The sequence below is a fragment of the Parasteatoda tepidariorum genome, chromosome X1, assembly GCF_043381705.1.
Source record: "Parasteatoda tepidariorum isolate YZ-2023 chromosome X1, CAS_Ptep_4.0, whole genome shotgun sequence".
Classification (NCBI taxonomy): domain Eukaryota; kingdom Metazoa; phylum Arthropoda; class Arachnida; order Araneae; family Theridiidae; genus Parasteatoda; species Parasteatoda tepidariorum.
Window position 1 is genome coordinate 72,060,156 of NC_092214.1, and position 17,856 is coordinate 72,078,011.

Below are 17,856 nucleotides of genomic sequence, written 5' to 3' on the forward strand. Positions count from 1 at the left end.
AATAAGATAATAAAATGATTATGAACTAAATATAAGTATATATTGAAAATAGGAAATTTAACACTGTTTATATTTATCAATTTTTGAACACATTCACAAAAAAATAGCATTTATTAATTTTAAAATGTGTAAACAAATCATTAGCATTTTGTTTTTTATAGATTTAGAAATAATTTCTAAAAAATAAACTTGATTCTCAAATTAATTCAACTGTGACTAATCTAATCAGACATATCCTGTTAAGGTAGAAAGTTATTTTAAAGAAGATCAGGGGTGATTGGTGACACAAAGTGAAAAACCCTGAAAATTTTCTGTGCAAAATATCAATATAAATTTATATACCATACATATCAATTTATATACCTTCCATATTTATTTATTTATTTTAAAAAAAAAATAAAATCTATAATTAAATTACCTACCAATGATAAAAATCACACATTAATAGTAACTAATTAAGAAAAATCTTGGTTGTTACAAGCTGTGTGGCAGAATGTTACTTAGTTCTTGCAGGAAGATTTTTCTTTTGTGAAGTAAAAAATTATGATTTTCTTTTCTGCAAAAATTGTAGAAAGAATTTTTTTTTCCTCTGCAGAATTACATTCAAAAGGTGACTTTCTCACGTATCAGAGGGGACAGAAATGCTCATGATTTTTCTATTCTCATTTAAGAAATAATATATGTAGTGTTTTGATCCCTTTTTTCCTTGGCAATTATTGCTAAAAATTTATATTCTCTATTTTTTATTTATTTATTTAATAAAATCTGCGGTTTTTATTGCTCGGATACTATTATTGATATTCTTGTTATTTTTTTGTTGAAAAATGGCAATATTATTACGGCATGCAAGGTTCGAATCCCGGATGCAAGAAATCACTTTTTAACATGCCCAATATCATCGTTGATCCATAAGGTATTTCAATCGTTCTTTCGATAGTTATTGCTACGAATTTCCACATTTAAAAAAGATCCTCAACGTTTTTTTAAAACAATTTTATTACATGTGAAACTCATTATCGCCTATTTGATAATTTGCTCTTTTAATGCGACGATTTCAAAATTTTTTCAGCAGTTATTGCTAGCTATACCAATTTCTACAGGTTTTTTAAAATTCTAGTTATTTCTTAGTGTATATTATTTCTGCATGTAATCACGCATTTAAATAATTATTTTCTGATGCAAATCACAATTTATGCAAATAATATCGTAAATTCATAGTTTTAATTGTATTTTAGAGTTGAAATTGATTTTCATTTTGTTTTTAAAATCCAATATTTATTACAACAACCGAATCTCGAAACGAAACATGCATGAGTAACCCTTTTCAAAAGTTCCGATTTACATGATTTCGTTGTCAATCTTTTTTTTTCGGTAGTTACTGCAGCGGAATTGAGGAATTATAACAAATTTTTCTTTAATGTGATGATTCACAAAAAAGGGAATAATTAGTGTGTTCCCCCCCTCAAAGATGTAAAATTAATTTTATAAAAATAGAATATTTTTCTTCGTTAACACAATGTTTTTATCACTTTTAATTAGAATAATTATTATTATAAGTACCTTGCAGAAAGATATCGGGTCTAGAGAGATCTGTCGCATAAAGGCCGAAAACATTTTGCCCCAGGGCTTACAAGTATTGCAACATTGGATTTTAATAATCGAATGAGTATGAATCGCAATGTTGAATTTTTTAAATTGCATGAATACGAATCGCTATGTAAGATTTTTTAGCTATGTGAATACAAATCCCAACGTGTAACTTAAATGAGGTAAATACGAAAATTGATGCTTGATATTTAAACCGCATGAAAGGAATTGTGATATTAGCGTATTCTGGCGCAGTTTAAAATATTCAAAATGGCAAAAATCCACCAAACTAAAAGAATCGCAAGTATGGAAGCGTCTTGTTAGAGGAAATTAGCGAAAATTTTGTCGGATTAAAAGTTTTTGATTAGCGAAAGTTCAAGAACCAATGGTCTTGAGAAATGCGATATTCCCAGAAAAATCATATGTCCTGTTCCTAATTTTTAGACCTGAAAGGATAATATGAAAAACCCAGAATTCCGGGATACCTACGAAATACAATCACCCCTGGAAGATAATGTCAGTAAAAAGAAAACAAAATTTCTTTTAAGATTTAAAAATAGTCCTGACTATGATAATGTGTATAAAAATAATATAAATCTAAGTGTTATAATCTAAAACACACAAATAGTTCACATAAACAAAAGATGCAGTGAAAATCAAACCTTGGTGTAAATCAAACTTTGATGTATTTCTTAATTTCATTATATTAAAAATAAAATTAGTGATGCTTTAAATTATACTTTAAGTGATGTGAAATGATACAAAGCTTAAAATAAAATAATAAAACTCTGCAGTTATAATTCTGTAGATTCAACAAAACAAAAAAATTATTTGTGATAATTAAAGATGAAAAAATATCATGTAAACCAACAATAGTAATAAGCATGGTTTTGTTAATGCACATTGTTTTTAGTTTGATTTGAAGCTTTAGAATATAAGCATACATTTTCTACCACAGATGCAATTATTGCATGTTAATGCTCAGCTGGCTTGCCACTCCATTCACATACTCTTTCAAACTTTATAGATTTAGTTTCTCTTTATATGTCTATACAATATAGAAAATGTACTTTGCATTTTACTTACAGAAAAGGTTCTTAAATATACATTTTTTTTATATATAAATGCATTATATAAGTCAATGTATAAAAATCTCAATGATGAACGTGAAATATTTCAGCATTATGTACACAGAAACAATTTTAGTTATAAATGAATCAATGTTCAATGATGCATCAAAACCTATTTCTCTAGTCAAGAGACTCATTATCTTTTTCAATGTCAAACCTGAAATTGCAATCCTCATGAAATCTTGACACATCATTCAAAACATGAGAACAACTGACATTACTGGGCGGCGTGACTTGTCTAGTTTTCTCAGACTCAACTTGTTGTGGTATGTTTTCATTAACAGCTAAAGTTTCTAAATTTAGACAAATTGAATTGCCTTCTTTTGGCAATGCTGGTGTCGTACTAGATACCTTATCATCACCATTTATATAATCTCTGCTTGAGTCACTAGGATTAGCAGATTGGTTTTTATTTGGAGAGTTTTCACATTCTGCACTATTACTTATTGTACCAGTACTAAATGTACTTGTGCTGGAAGGTCCATCAAGATTATCAAGACTTTGCATACTCAGCTCAGGGGTAGAACTGTCAGCATTTGTTTCTGGACTGGTGACAGGAGTAAGTTTTTTATTTTCATCATAAATGGGAATTCTTGAACTTGGGCTTGAAGATCTATCTCTGTTGCTGGAGGGATTTTCTTGCTCATCCAAAAATCGATCCATAAAATCCCTAAACAATCATTTTGAAAAAGCAGAATTCATTAAAACGATAGTAAAAATACATTGTCATTCTTCTAATTCATTCAAGAGATTAAAACTGTTAACTTAAAATAAATTCAACATTTTTCCTAACTTAACTGGTTTGCCTATACATTCATTGCACATGTTACTTACCTGCCAACTGTTTCTTGTCCTTAGGATAAATTTCCAAAGTGGTAGTGAAAAAAGGATAATTGAAATAGATAAAAAAAAATCTAATTTGCCAAAGGCACAAAAAAAAAAAAAAAAAAAAAAAAAAAAAAAAAAAAAAANAAAAAAAAAAAAACTATGATTAAATATACTTACATGTATATATGGCTCATTTTCAGAAAAAAATAGTTCATAAAAAATTAATTAAAAAAAAATAATAACTTTAACATTTTCCCCATACATACCACATTTAATAAAAAACAGCAAACACTACACTGTAACAGATAGTTTCTTGGGAAAATAATTATTTCTAATAATTAGAAAAGTACAGGGTTGCCACTCAAATCTGGAAAAAAAATTCCCTGTGTTTTCCCTGTAAGTATTATACACAACGTATTAAGAAGAACGAATTACTGTACTCGTGTATGAGCTATATTGGGCTAACTATACTAGTTTTAATTGCTCGAAACACATAGACTAAAAAAGGAACAGCTGAACATACTTAAATAATGTTATAGTAAATGAAATAGTTTAGTATAGCTGAAATATCATCCTTATATATTCCATAGATTGGGCTTTGAGAGGTCACCATTTTTTAAAAGACAAAAATAAACAATATTCCCTGTATTTTCCCAGTTTCTAAAGAAAAACTCCAAATTCCCTGCATTTTCCCTATTATTTCAGGTGATTTCTAAATTCCCTGTATTCTCCAGGTTTTCCCTGTGGATTGGCAACCCTAATTGAGGAAAGAATATATGTCTACCATAAACCATTTTATTAAAAAATTATTACACTTAGTTGCATTTTCAAACACTAAATATATAGATACTTATAGACATATTTTTATAAATATAACAAAAATATTATTTCTTTTCATTAATTTTATAATAAAAGAGGGAATGACATGCAATAAAAATATTTACATTAATCAAATACTTGTAAGTCATGCTCTATTCACAATAGAATGTACTCCAATTAAAAACAAAATGACCTCTTTTCTTTGTTACTATACAAACTAGATTTGACTAGAATAAGCCATGTGCTGCTATTTACTGATTATATAAAAACAGATTAATTATTTTGTGAGGAAATAATGCCTATTGCCAGAGACAGAATTAAAAATGTTCTAATTTTTTTTAGATGGATAGAAAATAAAGTTACTATGATGGATAAAATTTTATTTAAGTATATTTAATAAATTTTATTTACAAATTATTTAAATATACATGAAGTGATTTCAAAAATAAATATTTTTATTTATTTACATGAGTGAATGAGGACGCAGTGAGGGAATGATATTTTGCTTAAAAAAATATCAAAGATATATTTGAATTCCAATAAGCAAATAGTAACAGTTCATATGTGTAACTAAATAATATTGATAGTTTCGACTACATTTTGCTTTTCCAAAATTATGTTTTCAGGACTCCTGGGATATTAAATGACCACTTTTCTGAAAATGATCCAGACATGCTTGATTTATTTTTATATAGTGGTGATAAAAAAATTTTAAAAACCATAAGCATTAACACTTTAAACTATTCAAAGTATAAAGCAGATGGCTTTAGTATGGACATATATATAATGACCACAATTTGTATGGCTTTTCTTAACCATAATGGCTTTTTTGAATAAATTTTTCAGCCCAGCCAAGGGTTAAGGGAAAAGATAGTTTAAAACCAGATATTGAAATTTATTACGAATTTTTGCTTCTGATATTGATTCTATTTGTACCTAAAAATAGTCAAAGGCAGTGCATAAACATAACTCCCAGCAAGCAAAGGAAAAAATTGAGTAAATGTGAGAACCATTGTGCAGCAATGAATATATATATATATATTATACCATGCACAGGGAATATCAAAATTTCCTTTAAAACAAAATACAAAAAAAAAATATTACACTAATAACTACATACAAATTGCAATTGAATGCAACACTTTGTGCTTGTCAATGGTGTTAAGAAATTAGATAACTTGTAAGACATTAGCAGTGTTATTAGACATTAAAGGTAACATTCACAATAGCAAAATATATTAAACTCATTTTAGACAGTTGTAACAAAATTTTAAATAACATGTAATCTTTAAAAAAATTTCTTAATAAAAGATATTTTTAAAGTTATTTCAAAAGGGAAAGTTCTCAATAATACAATGAAAAAAAAATTGGGAGTTCAAAAAAGAAAATTTCCAACTGATAATACTTTAAATGAAAAAAGAAAATTTTTTTAAAATTTACTTCATACTCAAGTCTCATTTATTACTAGCAATATTACTTGATTAAATTCTGAATTATATAACTAATAGAGTAAAATGAAAAAAAAATTATGCTTCCCCCCCCCCACAATTTTAGGAAATTTGGTAAAACATTAAAACCAGGAATAACACGAGAGAGTGGGAGAAACTTACAAGCAAAAGTATGAACAAGTGAAACTACAACACTCCATCTAAAAATTTTTTTTTTTGCCTCATTTGTACTATTATCCTTTAGAATAATTTGCATAAATACCTCTTATCAAACAGCAAAAATGTTATACAGTGAAGTAATTTAAACATAAATACAATGCAGGTTATCTAATTAGAAAAGCTAACTTACGTTGTTCCCGGATGTAAAGCATATTTTTTCTTTTCAATTCTATTTTTACTAGCAAATACATCATGTCTTTCTGTTTTCTTCCACAAATAGTAAAATTGGACAAGTTCACTCACAGCTCTTGTTCGAACCTAAATAGATAATTAACATATTTTAAAAATTCCAAGTGAAATTAAAACTTTTGAATAAATCATGGAACTGATACAGGAAAATATTCCAACTCAAAGAAAATTTAACCTCAATTGTAGTTAAGTTCATAAACAATTTAGAATTCATACTAGCAAATCAGCAAGAAAAACACAAAATGTTTTTTTTTCGATAGCAAGGAACCTAACTTACAACAGCTGATAAAAGTATTTCATTTAGCTCTTTAAAACCAAAAGGCATAACATTTTTCAACAGTATGAATATTAGGGTATTCTTTATATTTCAACATTATAATCCATATACTATTAAAGGATATTACAATTGGTCAGTGCTCGAAAAACTACATTTCGATTGTTAACTGTGATTACTTTATTACAAATGCAGTTGACTACGATTTTTTTATATAGTTATTAAAAACTACTTCAAAAATTTACTTAACTATTTTTTGGAGATAAATTTTGTTTGGGTAATTTGAATTTCTGCTCATATTCAAGATTTGAAAAAAAAATATAAATATATAAACGGAATGCCAAAACTTGTCTACTGAAAAATTTATATTATGATAATATCAGTGATTATCTGTGGTTGTTCTCGTGAAATGAAGTATTCACTTTTTCCTTTCCTCTACCTCGATTACTTAGAAGTACATATTTTTCTAAATATCAACACTTGAGACACTGAAAATTAGTTTTATTTGTGCCGATTTTTCAGAAAAGTGTTATATAAACTAAAAATATGAGCTTCAATCATCAGAAGTGATATATCCTAATTACAGGTATTTGATTATACTATTGATAAAGCTGATATTAATGGTCAGAGAAGTTCTAATTGTTGTCACAACAGGTTTCTCCAGTGCACCAATTCCATTATTCTAGATAGCATGTAGCTAATGTTTACCAGACGTATTTTCCAATATTTTGGTACATCTTATAAGTTTTTAATTTTATGAAAAATTACTATAATAAAATTTTGTTTATTTTTTTATGTTCATTGACTCTGGAGCATATCTTATTTCGTTATGTGAAAGTCAATATTACATTCAAGGGTTTTGATTGTTGCATGCAGCAGAGTATCTCATATGCAATTAACTTTTACCTAAAGCTGCTACTAATTTTGTGGAATAAAAATGTTTCCTACTATAATTCAAAACATATAGTGGACTGTCACATTTGACTACTCTTCTGAATTTCTGCATTCTGTTTGGAAAAGGAAATATCCTATGAAGATTCATGACTTGCAAACTCTCATGATATTACTAAAATGCTGATGAACATTTCTTTTTAATGCTCATCATATTATCTTCATCAGCAAGTCATTTTTTATCAATACCTTAAGGTAACTCAAGTTTCAATACTTTGTCACTGTAAAAAAGGTCATTAATTGTTTTTAAATCTTCATTAATTTGGAATGACAAATAAAATCTCTAAATTGAAACTAAATTTTTTTTCTATTTCACTTATTAACAACCTTTATTTTTTTAGTATCTTTTGTAAGTTCCATTATAAATCAAAAATTTTTGTGCATAATAAGGAAAGTATTTTACAGGCATTTAGGTTTTATTTTACATAAAGCACATTCAACCTGTTAATCACAATTTTAACTACTATAATATTTAAAGGATAATTTACTTTCGTATTTCAAATAAATTCCATTTAACTAAGTAACAAATGTTTTTTGCATATTTTAAAACTAAATTTTTTTCCATATTTTAATAATTGATTAATCATTTAAATTTATTTTTATTCTTTTACGTAACAAAAAAAAAGTGAATAGTTTTCAAAAATAAAAAAAAACTTTAGAAATGCAGATTTATGCTCACCCTATTCCTTAGTCTATACCTTTTAGATTGCTAAAGTGACATACACAATATAAACAATAGAGAATAGTACTAATAGCAGAATATAATAGTGAATAATCTAATAAGAAAACAAGACGATTTTTTCTGTTGCGGTGAATTTGCACTCTTTCAGAGAATGAAAGAAGAGTGTCTTTTCAGGTAGTGCTAAAAGAGAGTTAAAACTTATCTGACCTAGTTTTGATGAAATTTAGAATGACAGGTATGCATATAATTCTTTTTAAGAAATTTAGATTTATATTTTAAAATTGCCCAAGCTAAAAATTTTATAATAAAATGACAAATTTACTAAACATACGAATGACTCTATATCTTTCCTTTTTCCAAAATGGCTATTTTGGTTATTTTTGCTCTATTGTTATCATACGTAAATAAATCCAAAATACAGTGGAAAATTACTTTCATCTGGCTTTGTATAAAATTACACAAAAAAGTCACAATTCTGATATCAAGTAGTTAATTTTTAAGGGCCATTAGTGTGGGAGCTAAAGTGATTGTAAGTAAAGAAGCTTGTTTAGTGTGGGAGCTAAATTTAAAATGCAAAAAATGTCATAGCACATTTTGGACCTCTTTTGAAAGGCTAAATATGTTACTTAAAAATATTTAGTCTATAATATTTTTGAGCCCTAATATTAATACCCAGATGTTTTGAAAATTGTAGACTTTTTATTTATAACTTATTCCCTATTGCAAAACTAAATAAATAATAATAAACTAAAAAAGACAGTTTTGGGCTCAATTAGTTTATTTTTTAATTATTATTCAATGGGTTTTTAAACTATTTCAAAAGAAAGTGAATTCAAACAATACTAAAATCATTTTATGGTAAAACAAGATTTAATTGTCTTGCTTTTTTCTTAATTGAATGTGTATAAAATTTTTAAAAAATATTTTTAAACTTCAATTCACCTGTCCTAATTGCAGAGTTCAGTTTAAAATCATTATTTGCAGTTTTCTTTTTTTTTCTTCATGAAGTAGAAAATATAAAATAATATCAGTTAAACTTAAGTAATCATAACCCTAAAGTAAGTCTTTTTCAAAATATTATGACCCTTCCAAACTATTTTGAACAAAAGGTTCTTGAATACCATAAAATACCAACTAAGTCCCATAAATTTTAATGAAAACTGGGGAATTTTAAGGAGTTGGTTGAACAGTACAAATAGTAAAGTACTTATTACAATCGGTACAAAACTCGGTAGTAAAATTACAACATCAACATGCTTAATATGTATAAAATTAAAATAGTTTAAATAAATTTTAGAAATATGATGACAAAATACTGTTCTATATAATAAAAGTAATAATACTCTCTTATGTCACATATAAGTAAAGAAACAAGCCTTCTTCGCTTCACAGAAAAAGAGAACTATGCCTCCTAGCACTTAACCAGTTTTTCCTCAAACCGTGAATAATTCTAAGAAAAGCAAAGCCCATTACCTATCTTCTGCTATTTTTTTATTATCTCCTGAGGCATTGACCTTTTAATCTCACCTTGACACAGTTTTGATTTAAAAAAATGGCTGTTTAGAAGAAAAGGTAGTAAAAGAGACATTTATTGGCTCATCCAAATTAGTTAGAAATTGCAGAAGATAAATTAATAAAGGCATGCATTAAGAATAGGGGCACTTGTTAAATATAATACAATAAAATATTTGTCTCCCTTTGAGAAACCAGAGGTGCCAATATGCTATACTAGTAATTAGAAGTACAATAACACAGAAATATACGAGTGCTTATGAAATTGAAATTACAGTAAATTCAAGGTGTATACATTACTTAATTCTAGATAAGTTTATAATACAAGCATAATTAGCTTGTATTAATAGCATTAAGCATACTAACAAAAAGTAACACTTAGGTAAAGGTACTAAATTATAAATTATACAGCACTGAAATTTCATCATAAAATGATAAAATTAAATGTTTGGTTAAATTAAAATTAGGCCATATTGCCTTTTTAGCATCTTTCATTTGAATCACTAAAAATACTTCCTCATGTAATTTTATATTTAAATGTATGTTATGCTTTTTTTTTTAATGTGATAAGATGGTTGCAGGGAGGCATCTTTATACAGCGTACATAGCCAAATTATTCAACTAAAAATAAGCACCTTTTAAGCACTCAAAAAATATTTTTAAGGACTTTAGGCAGGGTTGGAACGTTTTTGACAATTAACGGTTTATCTTGTTTTATCAGTCATGTCAAAAAAAAAAAAACTTTTGGCATTGATTTTGACAATTGTCAAAAATCATGAAATTTTCAACCATGTAAAACGAATGGCGTTTCATACGCTACAGACTGACAATACGGCGATATAGAATGAGGTTGAATTAATTGTGAAAACATTGAATAGAACAATGTGAACTGTCTTTTTGCTTAATTCGAAGCGAAAATCAACATAGTAAAGGAAAAATCTCATTTTGAAAAAGGGAAAATTAAGCACTTTTTAAAAACACCCAATGAAAAAGCACCTTTAAGGGCTTTTAAAAACGGAAATAAGCACCTTTAAGCACTTTTTAAAAACGCTATGCACCCTGGTATAAATCTCTTCGTTTTGTCTTTATTTTCCCATGAGGCATTGACCTCTCAATTTCATCTTGACACAGGTGTGATAAAAAACATTGTTTATTAAGTTAAAAAAAGAGAAGATTAAATCTCAGTTCAAGAGTTGGGCAAACATCTGTATGATTTTTTCTCACCTAATTAATAACTCTTAGATGCACTATTGCTATATGTTTGTTCAATCAAACTTTTAACATTTCTCATTAGTAAATCTTCAATTGCCTTAAACAATGTGAATTCTATATACATATATTTTTTTCCAGTTGAAAAAAAGTATTACAACTCAAGAAAAGAGGCAATAAATTCTTCAATAATAAGAGGCAATATATTCTTCAATAATTCTTCTCTTTCATGGAATTTCATGTATATATACATTTTTTAAGTTTCAAATATTTGTAACTATCCTTCAGGGATGTTGCACCCCCTTACAATGTGACATCAAATTAGGATTATGCTCTTTGAGGCCATTTTAAATTGCATAGCATATAAAAACTGAAACTCACTGTAATGTGCATTGGATTATAAAATGACCACTATAAATGAATAATGAGAATTATAAATGAATCATACTTTACAAACTTAAAGGTGTTTTTTAAAACATAGTTAGTAATAACTACAAAAATTTTCATATGTTTTGTTTGAATTTTTAATAGCGGGTATCTTTCCAATTTAGTTTTTATTACACTTAGGGTTTTTATAAATATGAGAAACTGTAATTCTAAATACATTTTCTCAATATCTCATTTTGTTTTTAAAAAAACTAGGCACAACGAAAACTACTATAATTGGCTGGTGGTTTACTCGATTCAATTTTTTAGGTATATCGGGTAAAACGTTAGAGAAAGCATTTCGGTTAAGAATGCTGAAGCGTTTAAAGTGTCTTTGGGGTCTGTAATTAGAAAGAAGTGTATTTGTTTAGAAATTTCTCTTCAATTATGCCACATAAGTTTGAGGCCCCTCTGAGACCGCCCTTGGGGGGAAATGTCCCCTCTTGCCCTCTCTAGCTATACCACTGCTCTATTTTGAATGGTTGCAACCTAGAAATACATGGACAATGAATCCCACTCACAAACTTTTTGCGTTTTTGCTATTAAAGATTCTTTTAACATACTTGGTAAGCATTCTCAAAGTTTTTTTAATATTTATCCATGCATTAAAAGAAAAAAAAACTTATTATACAAACAAACAAAACCTTCGCTTAGAAAAGACGAAAATAAAACCACAACCATTCTTCTGAAACAGATGCTAGTTGTATCCTTGCCCCTTAACCTTTATTAATCTAAAATAAATTAGTTGGAGGAAATCAAAAGCACATTTCTTTGCTTTTTTTTATTTTTACTTTCATTTGTACCAAATGCTTTTCATTTTTTATTTATAGAATTGCTTTAGTAGAAGAAAAAAAATTGTAGATTAGCTGCAAAGATCCAAATTCCGTAACTCTCAGTGGTTAAGGGTAAAAAGGTCTTATTTTAAACAGGCTATTATGAAAATTCTCAAAAACCATAATTTTCATTACTCAACAGCAAGACTATAATTTTGATAAGGAAATTTAAATAATTATGGGTAAATCTTCATAGATGGAACTTCTGACTAATCCAAAAGTAACTATTTTGAGTTTTTTCTTCTGTGTTTTCACATAGAAATTAATTTTTTGATACAAAATATCACATAATACATTAAAAGCTCCATTTTTTCAAGGATTTGGAATTTTGAACATCAAAAAGCTGCAGGAGGTAGCTTGCATCTGGAAAATAATAGTCCCCAGAGTTGGTCAGGAGAACTGAGATAAGTTTTGCACCCTTAATGTTGATTTCACTTTTTGCATGTTATTTAAAGATAATTTTGTATTAAAAATAATCTTTTTAAAAATTACTTGATATAAAAATGATCGAAAATTTTCCAAATTATAGGATACCATATCATGCTATTTTAAACTATAATTTAAGTGACAAAACATAAAATTTGAATGAAATTGGTGCAATAAAATTTTAAAAAGACATTACTTCTAAAAGAAGTAACTTTTATTTCTCAAGAACCATTTGATCAATTTCATCCATATTTTGTAATTTATAAGTACAGTTTAAAGTGGAGCAAATTTTTTTTCAACCATTATTAAAATAAAAAACAATTATTGAAAATTATTTTATGCGTGGAATTATCTGAAATTAATTTCATAATTTTGAGTAAAAAGTTTTTAGATTTGCCTAAAAACATCCCTAGATATAGCAAAATATTCAAAAAATAAAGTAAGGATTAAGGAGCCAAAAATTTCATTGATATTTTTCTGACTGCAGCCGCCCCTCCTCTCACATTCTTATGGTCAAAAATCCAACAAAAAAAATATGTTTATTTAGAGAGAAAAATTTTTTGTGTCAGATTTCGTAACAAAATATAACCTGAATTAATTAATAGCACATTTGAGGTCATCGCTTTGAACCATTAAGATTGGTAAGTAATTCGAAAAATTCTGATCAACAGAATATAAATTATTTAGAGTTTTTCTTTCTTTTTATTTTGTGCACTGTATGAGTTTTATAAATGGCTGCAAAATATTTTGATTGAGATAATTAGCTTTAAGATAAAAGTAATTTTATAAAAAAAGTAAAACCTTAAAGTACATAAAATTTCATTTTTTCTTCATACTAAACCATTGGGATCCACAATTTCCAGATTATGATTAACCCCTACATTGTCAATAATTAAGTTTTTTTTTTTTTTTTTTTATAAGTATATTAGTTCAAAGAAAGTACCTTTTTATGTTTGCAGCTTGATTAAGAGTTAAAATTAAATAATTAGCATATTAGGTGTGTAAAATATTTGAGAAAAATTTTTTTTTTTGTTCAATAATTTTTAAAAAGGCATGCTTTGTAATATTCAAGACCAAATTATAAATGATCTTGAAACTCATACAAAGGGATGAATAAAAAGGCCTAAGTTTTACAACAAATTTTGAATTTTCACACCACTACATTCATAGAAAAATTTGTAGCCATTTCTATGCATGTTTGTCATTTTTTTTAAAAATTGATCTATTATGTTTTTATCTGAGTGATTTTTATAATAAAAATTTAAAAATTAGCACAGATGCTAACCATGACTTCATAAACCATGCTAACCATGACTTCATACCAAATTTTAGAAAAAATTTTTTGTCATGATGGTGACTAATTTGAAATGCAATGACTCCTTAGAGATTTTTTAGGAGTTTCCCATAAGATTCTCATTTAATTTGGAAAAAAAATTACCTTCGTTTTCTCAAAATGTAAATAAAATGTTTTGTCATATAACAAATGTGGCAATTACTTATTAGGAAACCAATTTCTTTCATATAATTTAAATATATCAGCAATAAGCTGTTTGAATTAAATATGCTAAAAGGTAATATTAAAAAATTATATTCTGATTTTATTAAAAATTAATTTAACTTAAAAATAATTTTAACAGACGTTAAGATTATTTATTTCAAACTTTATTGTTAATGTCAATATTATCAAACACAATTAATTATTCATAGATTTAGCAGTATAAAAATGTAACAGAACACTAAAGAAGGGATGCTTTAAAAATATCATACTTTATTAAGCTGTATTAAATGAAAGTCTTTTCCGTAGAGCTTTATTCCAGCTTCAAAGCTTCTACATTCATCTTCAGACCATAAACTCATGGTATCTTTAAAAGAAATACAAACTAAGAGAAAAACACATTCTTAGAAACAAAGTATAATAGAATATTTCAACAAAAACAAATATCAGAGATAAGCATAAATTTTATATTAAATGTCATGATCAGAGATATTAAAAAAATAAAAAAGTAAAAGGAGACATGATCAATCTGGGTGTCAAATTTTCAAATTAAAAAAAGTCTTTTTTTTTTTTATCTAATCTAAAGTGGATTGAAAAAAGAAAAAAGCAGTTAGGGAATTGTGATTGTTAAAAGGAAAAAAGGGCATGATTTTTATAGAAAAAATTTCCTTTACTGTAACTAAGGAATTATTTAATTTAAAGCGTAAGTTTGAGCATCATTTTATAAAACTTTTAGCTTATTTTAATTTATCCATTAGGAACTGAATTTTAAAAGAACTTTTAGGGATGATGCAATTTTTCTAAACCTAACAACGGCTCATATTGAAATTTTACACTTTTTCTAGATTGACAAATTTGAAGAAAAAAGTGTACATTTTGGCAAAGTTGCATGTAAACATATATTTTGGATAAAATAAAAAAACCTTGTAAAATTCGTTGAGCTCAAAAATGAAATATTTCATTATATATTAGTGTGTTAGTTTTTGAAATGTTGTATTTACTTACATTGAAAATAGAGTATTTTAAAAAACTATTTTTCTATTATCATTCCTGGCTGGTTGAGCCTAGTGATGAAAGTTTCCAAAAGCTCTCGCCTAGAATTTTGACTGGGATTGATTAAAAACTTCGGAAAAAAAGTATTGGCAGATTGTAATATTAAATATGTAACCCCTTAAATAGTTTTTTTTAACACTAATTAGTAAAAAGATTAAAAAAAATTTTTTTTTAATCCACAGATGATGATGTTAAAAACACAACTGAAAATAGGATTTCGGGTGGTAAAATATGAACAGCAAACACTAATTACTAACTCTGATAGTGATAAATAAAATATCTGAAAAAGCAATTAAAGAAAAAATTATATATGTAGAAAATATCCATAATCACAAAAATTTTTAATTGAAGTCTTTAATATTATTAATTTTCCAATGTGTTTCAAATAAAATAATTTTTTTTAATCGAAAACTGAGTGAGATATACCATGAATATGAGTAAGTATGTGTGTTTTACTGGATGTGGAAAGTGAATTGATTGATGTGGTACATTTATTTATACTTTCTTAGTACATATTACTTATTATTGTATATTACTTATTATTATATAGTATTTCTTTTTATATATACTTATCATATATTTATTAATACTTACAATAAAAACTTCAGTTAAAAATTTTATAAAACTTTGTCTTAAATATAGGGGATAATACTCATAGCACAAAAGGAACAAATACATAAAAAATAGACAGCTTAGTATTTTGGAAAGGAAAAAATGAGATTAAGTCTACTTTCAATCTCCTAAAGAAAAACATGCAATACTTATGTAAAGTTAAGAATCAAAAAAGAAAAGCATTTATTTACAGAAAAAAAAAAGATTAGTAAGCAATTTGAAATGAAAAAAACAAAATAAGGAAATGTTAGTACTACAGAGAATAGAAATCAGTAAGAAAGGTTTGATTCTCTACAGTTTGTTTTTCTCCCCTTGTATTTAAAGAAATGTTATAAAAGTGAACTGCTCTACTTTCCTTCATTAAACTTGAAGTTCATGCATCAGAAAAGAGGGTTAAAACAAATTAACGAAAACACAAAAGGGAGAATTTTTAAAATAAAAGTAATTTCTAAGTAATCCAAAAAACTGAAAATTTTAAGCACTAAAAAATAATAACCTCCACTGTAGACCAAAAATTTACTTCAGTATAAAGACAGTTAGCTAAAAAATATCTTGGTTTATGGTGAATTATTTGGGAATAAGTATTAAGGATCATATAAAAATGTTGCGAGTGAGAGGAAGAAGAGAGATAATTACTAAAATACAAGATAATTACTAAAGTGAATGATGGAGGTAAACAGATTCTTTAAAGCATGAATTATTTATCATATTTATTTTAAAAATTATTTTTGTCTAATTCCACTTTTTTTTTAAAACTTATTCTGTGCACACAATGGTATTGAAGCTATCAAATAATACAATAAAAATTGAATTTGTTTAAAAGAAATAAAAAAAAAGTTGTTAAGTAGTAATGATACATCATGACTTTATTTTTTCAACTATACAGATTATGTCCCAATTTACAGAAAAAATTTAATTTGTTTAGATTTTAGCAAAAATTGCAGTATGTACACAATTGTATTTCATTTATATGCACTCTATTTGACATTTACAGCTATGTTTAAAGTGATACCCAAAATTAAAAGTAATAAAAATAGAATTTATTATATAGAAAAATATTTACATATTTTTTTAAAAAATTTTTTGGAGAAGGGGATTTTTTAAAAATTTGATAGGGATTTATTATAAATCAAAGAAATGAATTTCATAAAATTTTAGCGACTACATTTAAAATAATAACATTCTAAGATCTCGTATAGAAAATTCATCTCGTATTAAAAAAAAGTTAGCATAATCTAATTGTCTAGCTATAATTTATGCATATTATGCATAATAAATTTGAGAATATACAAGTAAACAGGAGATAGTCGTAAAATACAGAAGTCTTCCTTAAAAAACAATAGACTTGGCAGGTATGAAATGATAAACTTGATAATAACAAGTTTTAATAAAAGCAACCAATATAAAATAAAAATTATAGATTTATTTTTAAAAATGTAATTAAGTCAAAGATGGATCATAACGTAAATATGAAATGAATATTAAAATGGAGCCGTAGATTTAGTTTTTTAAACCCATATCTGATTAATGAAAAAAAAATTACTTTCTTAACTTTGCCATGCTTTTTTAGCTTTATCATTTACTTATAGTAATACAAAAATACTTTATTTCTACTACATCTATACAAAATAAAGCAACAATTTTAGTTTTCAAATTTTAATATGAAAGTGGAAGCTAATATAAGTATTTTGCAACTGCCTGCAATCAAATTGTCAACCTTTCAAGCCTTGTGAGATTCTTATTGCTGTTATTGTAAAATAAATAAATAAATAATAACTTTAAAAAAAATGAATTTAATTTTTTGCTGGTCAAATTTTTAATAACTGCCAATAGTTAATCAAGTAACCTAAGTCTCCCAGATTACGATTTTTTGAATTTTTAACAGCCAAAAAAGTATTTCATAAAAAAAATAATTAAACAGGATGTGCTTCAAAATTATAACTGAAAGTGCAAAGTAAAAAATGTAATATCAGAAAATTAAGATAAAATACTTTATAAAATAAAATTAAAAGAATAATGCATTGCAACCCATTAAAAAAATTAATATTTGCTTTAAAAATCATGTTTGTAAATTATAAAAATTTTCGTAAATAATCTTGAATCAGATGCTGTCCTAAAACAATGCTTGGACATTTGTGAATTTTTTTTTTTCTGAAGGGGGAG

At 26.2% G+C, this 17,856-nt stretch overlaps 1 protein-coding gene across 8 annotated transcripts in view; it reads right to left on the reverse strand.

Moving 5' to 3' along the window:
• Positions 1-518: 518 nt before the first annotated feature.
• The window catches only part of LOC107453844 (mesoderm induction early response protein 1), a 43,956-nt gene continuing 26,618 nt past the window's right edge, over positions 519-17,856 (reverse strand). For 4 of the 8 annotated variants that reach the window (XM_016070812.3, XM_071187779.1, XM_016070817.3 and 1 more), the window contains 3 exons: positions 14,301-14,413; positions 6,162-6,289; positions 738-3,387 (listed from right to left, as the gene is read on the reverse strand). In XM_016070812.3, coding sequence (XP_015926298.1) covers positions 2,838-3,387; positions 6,162-6,289; positions 14,301-14,413 — 791 coding nt within the window. In that variant the 3' untranslated portion in view covers positions 738-2,837. Of the gene's footprint in view, positions 3,388-6,161; positions 6,290-14,300; positions 14,414-17,856 lie in introns of all 8 variants that reach the window. The other 4 variants (XM_016070816.3, XM_016070814.3, XM_071187780.1 and 1 more) reach the window with 2 other exon arrangements.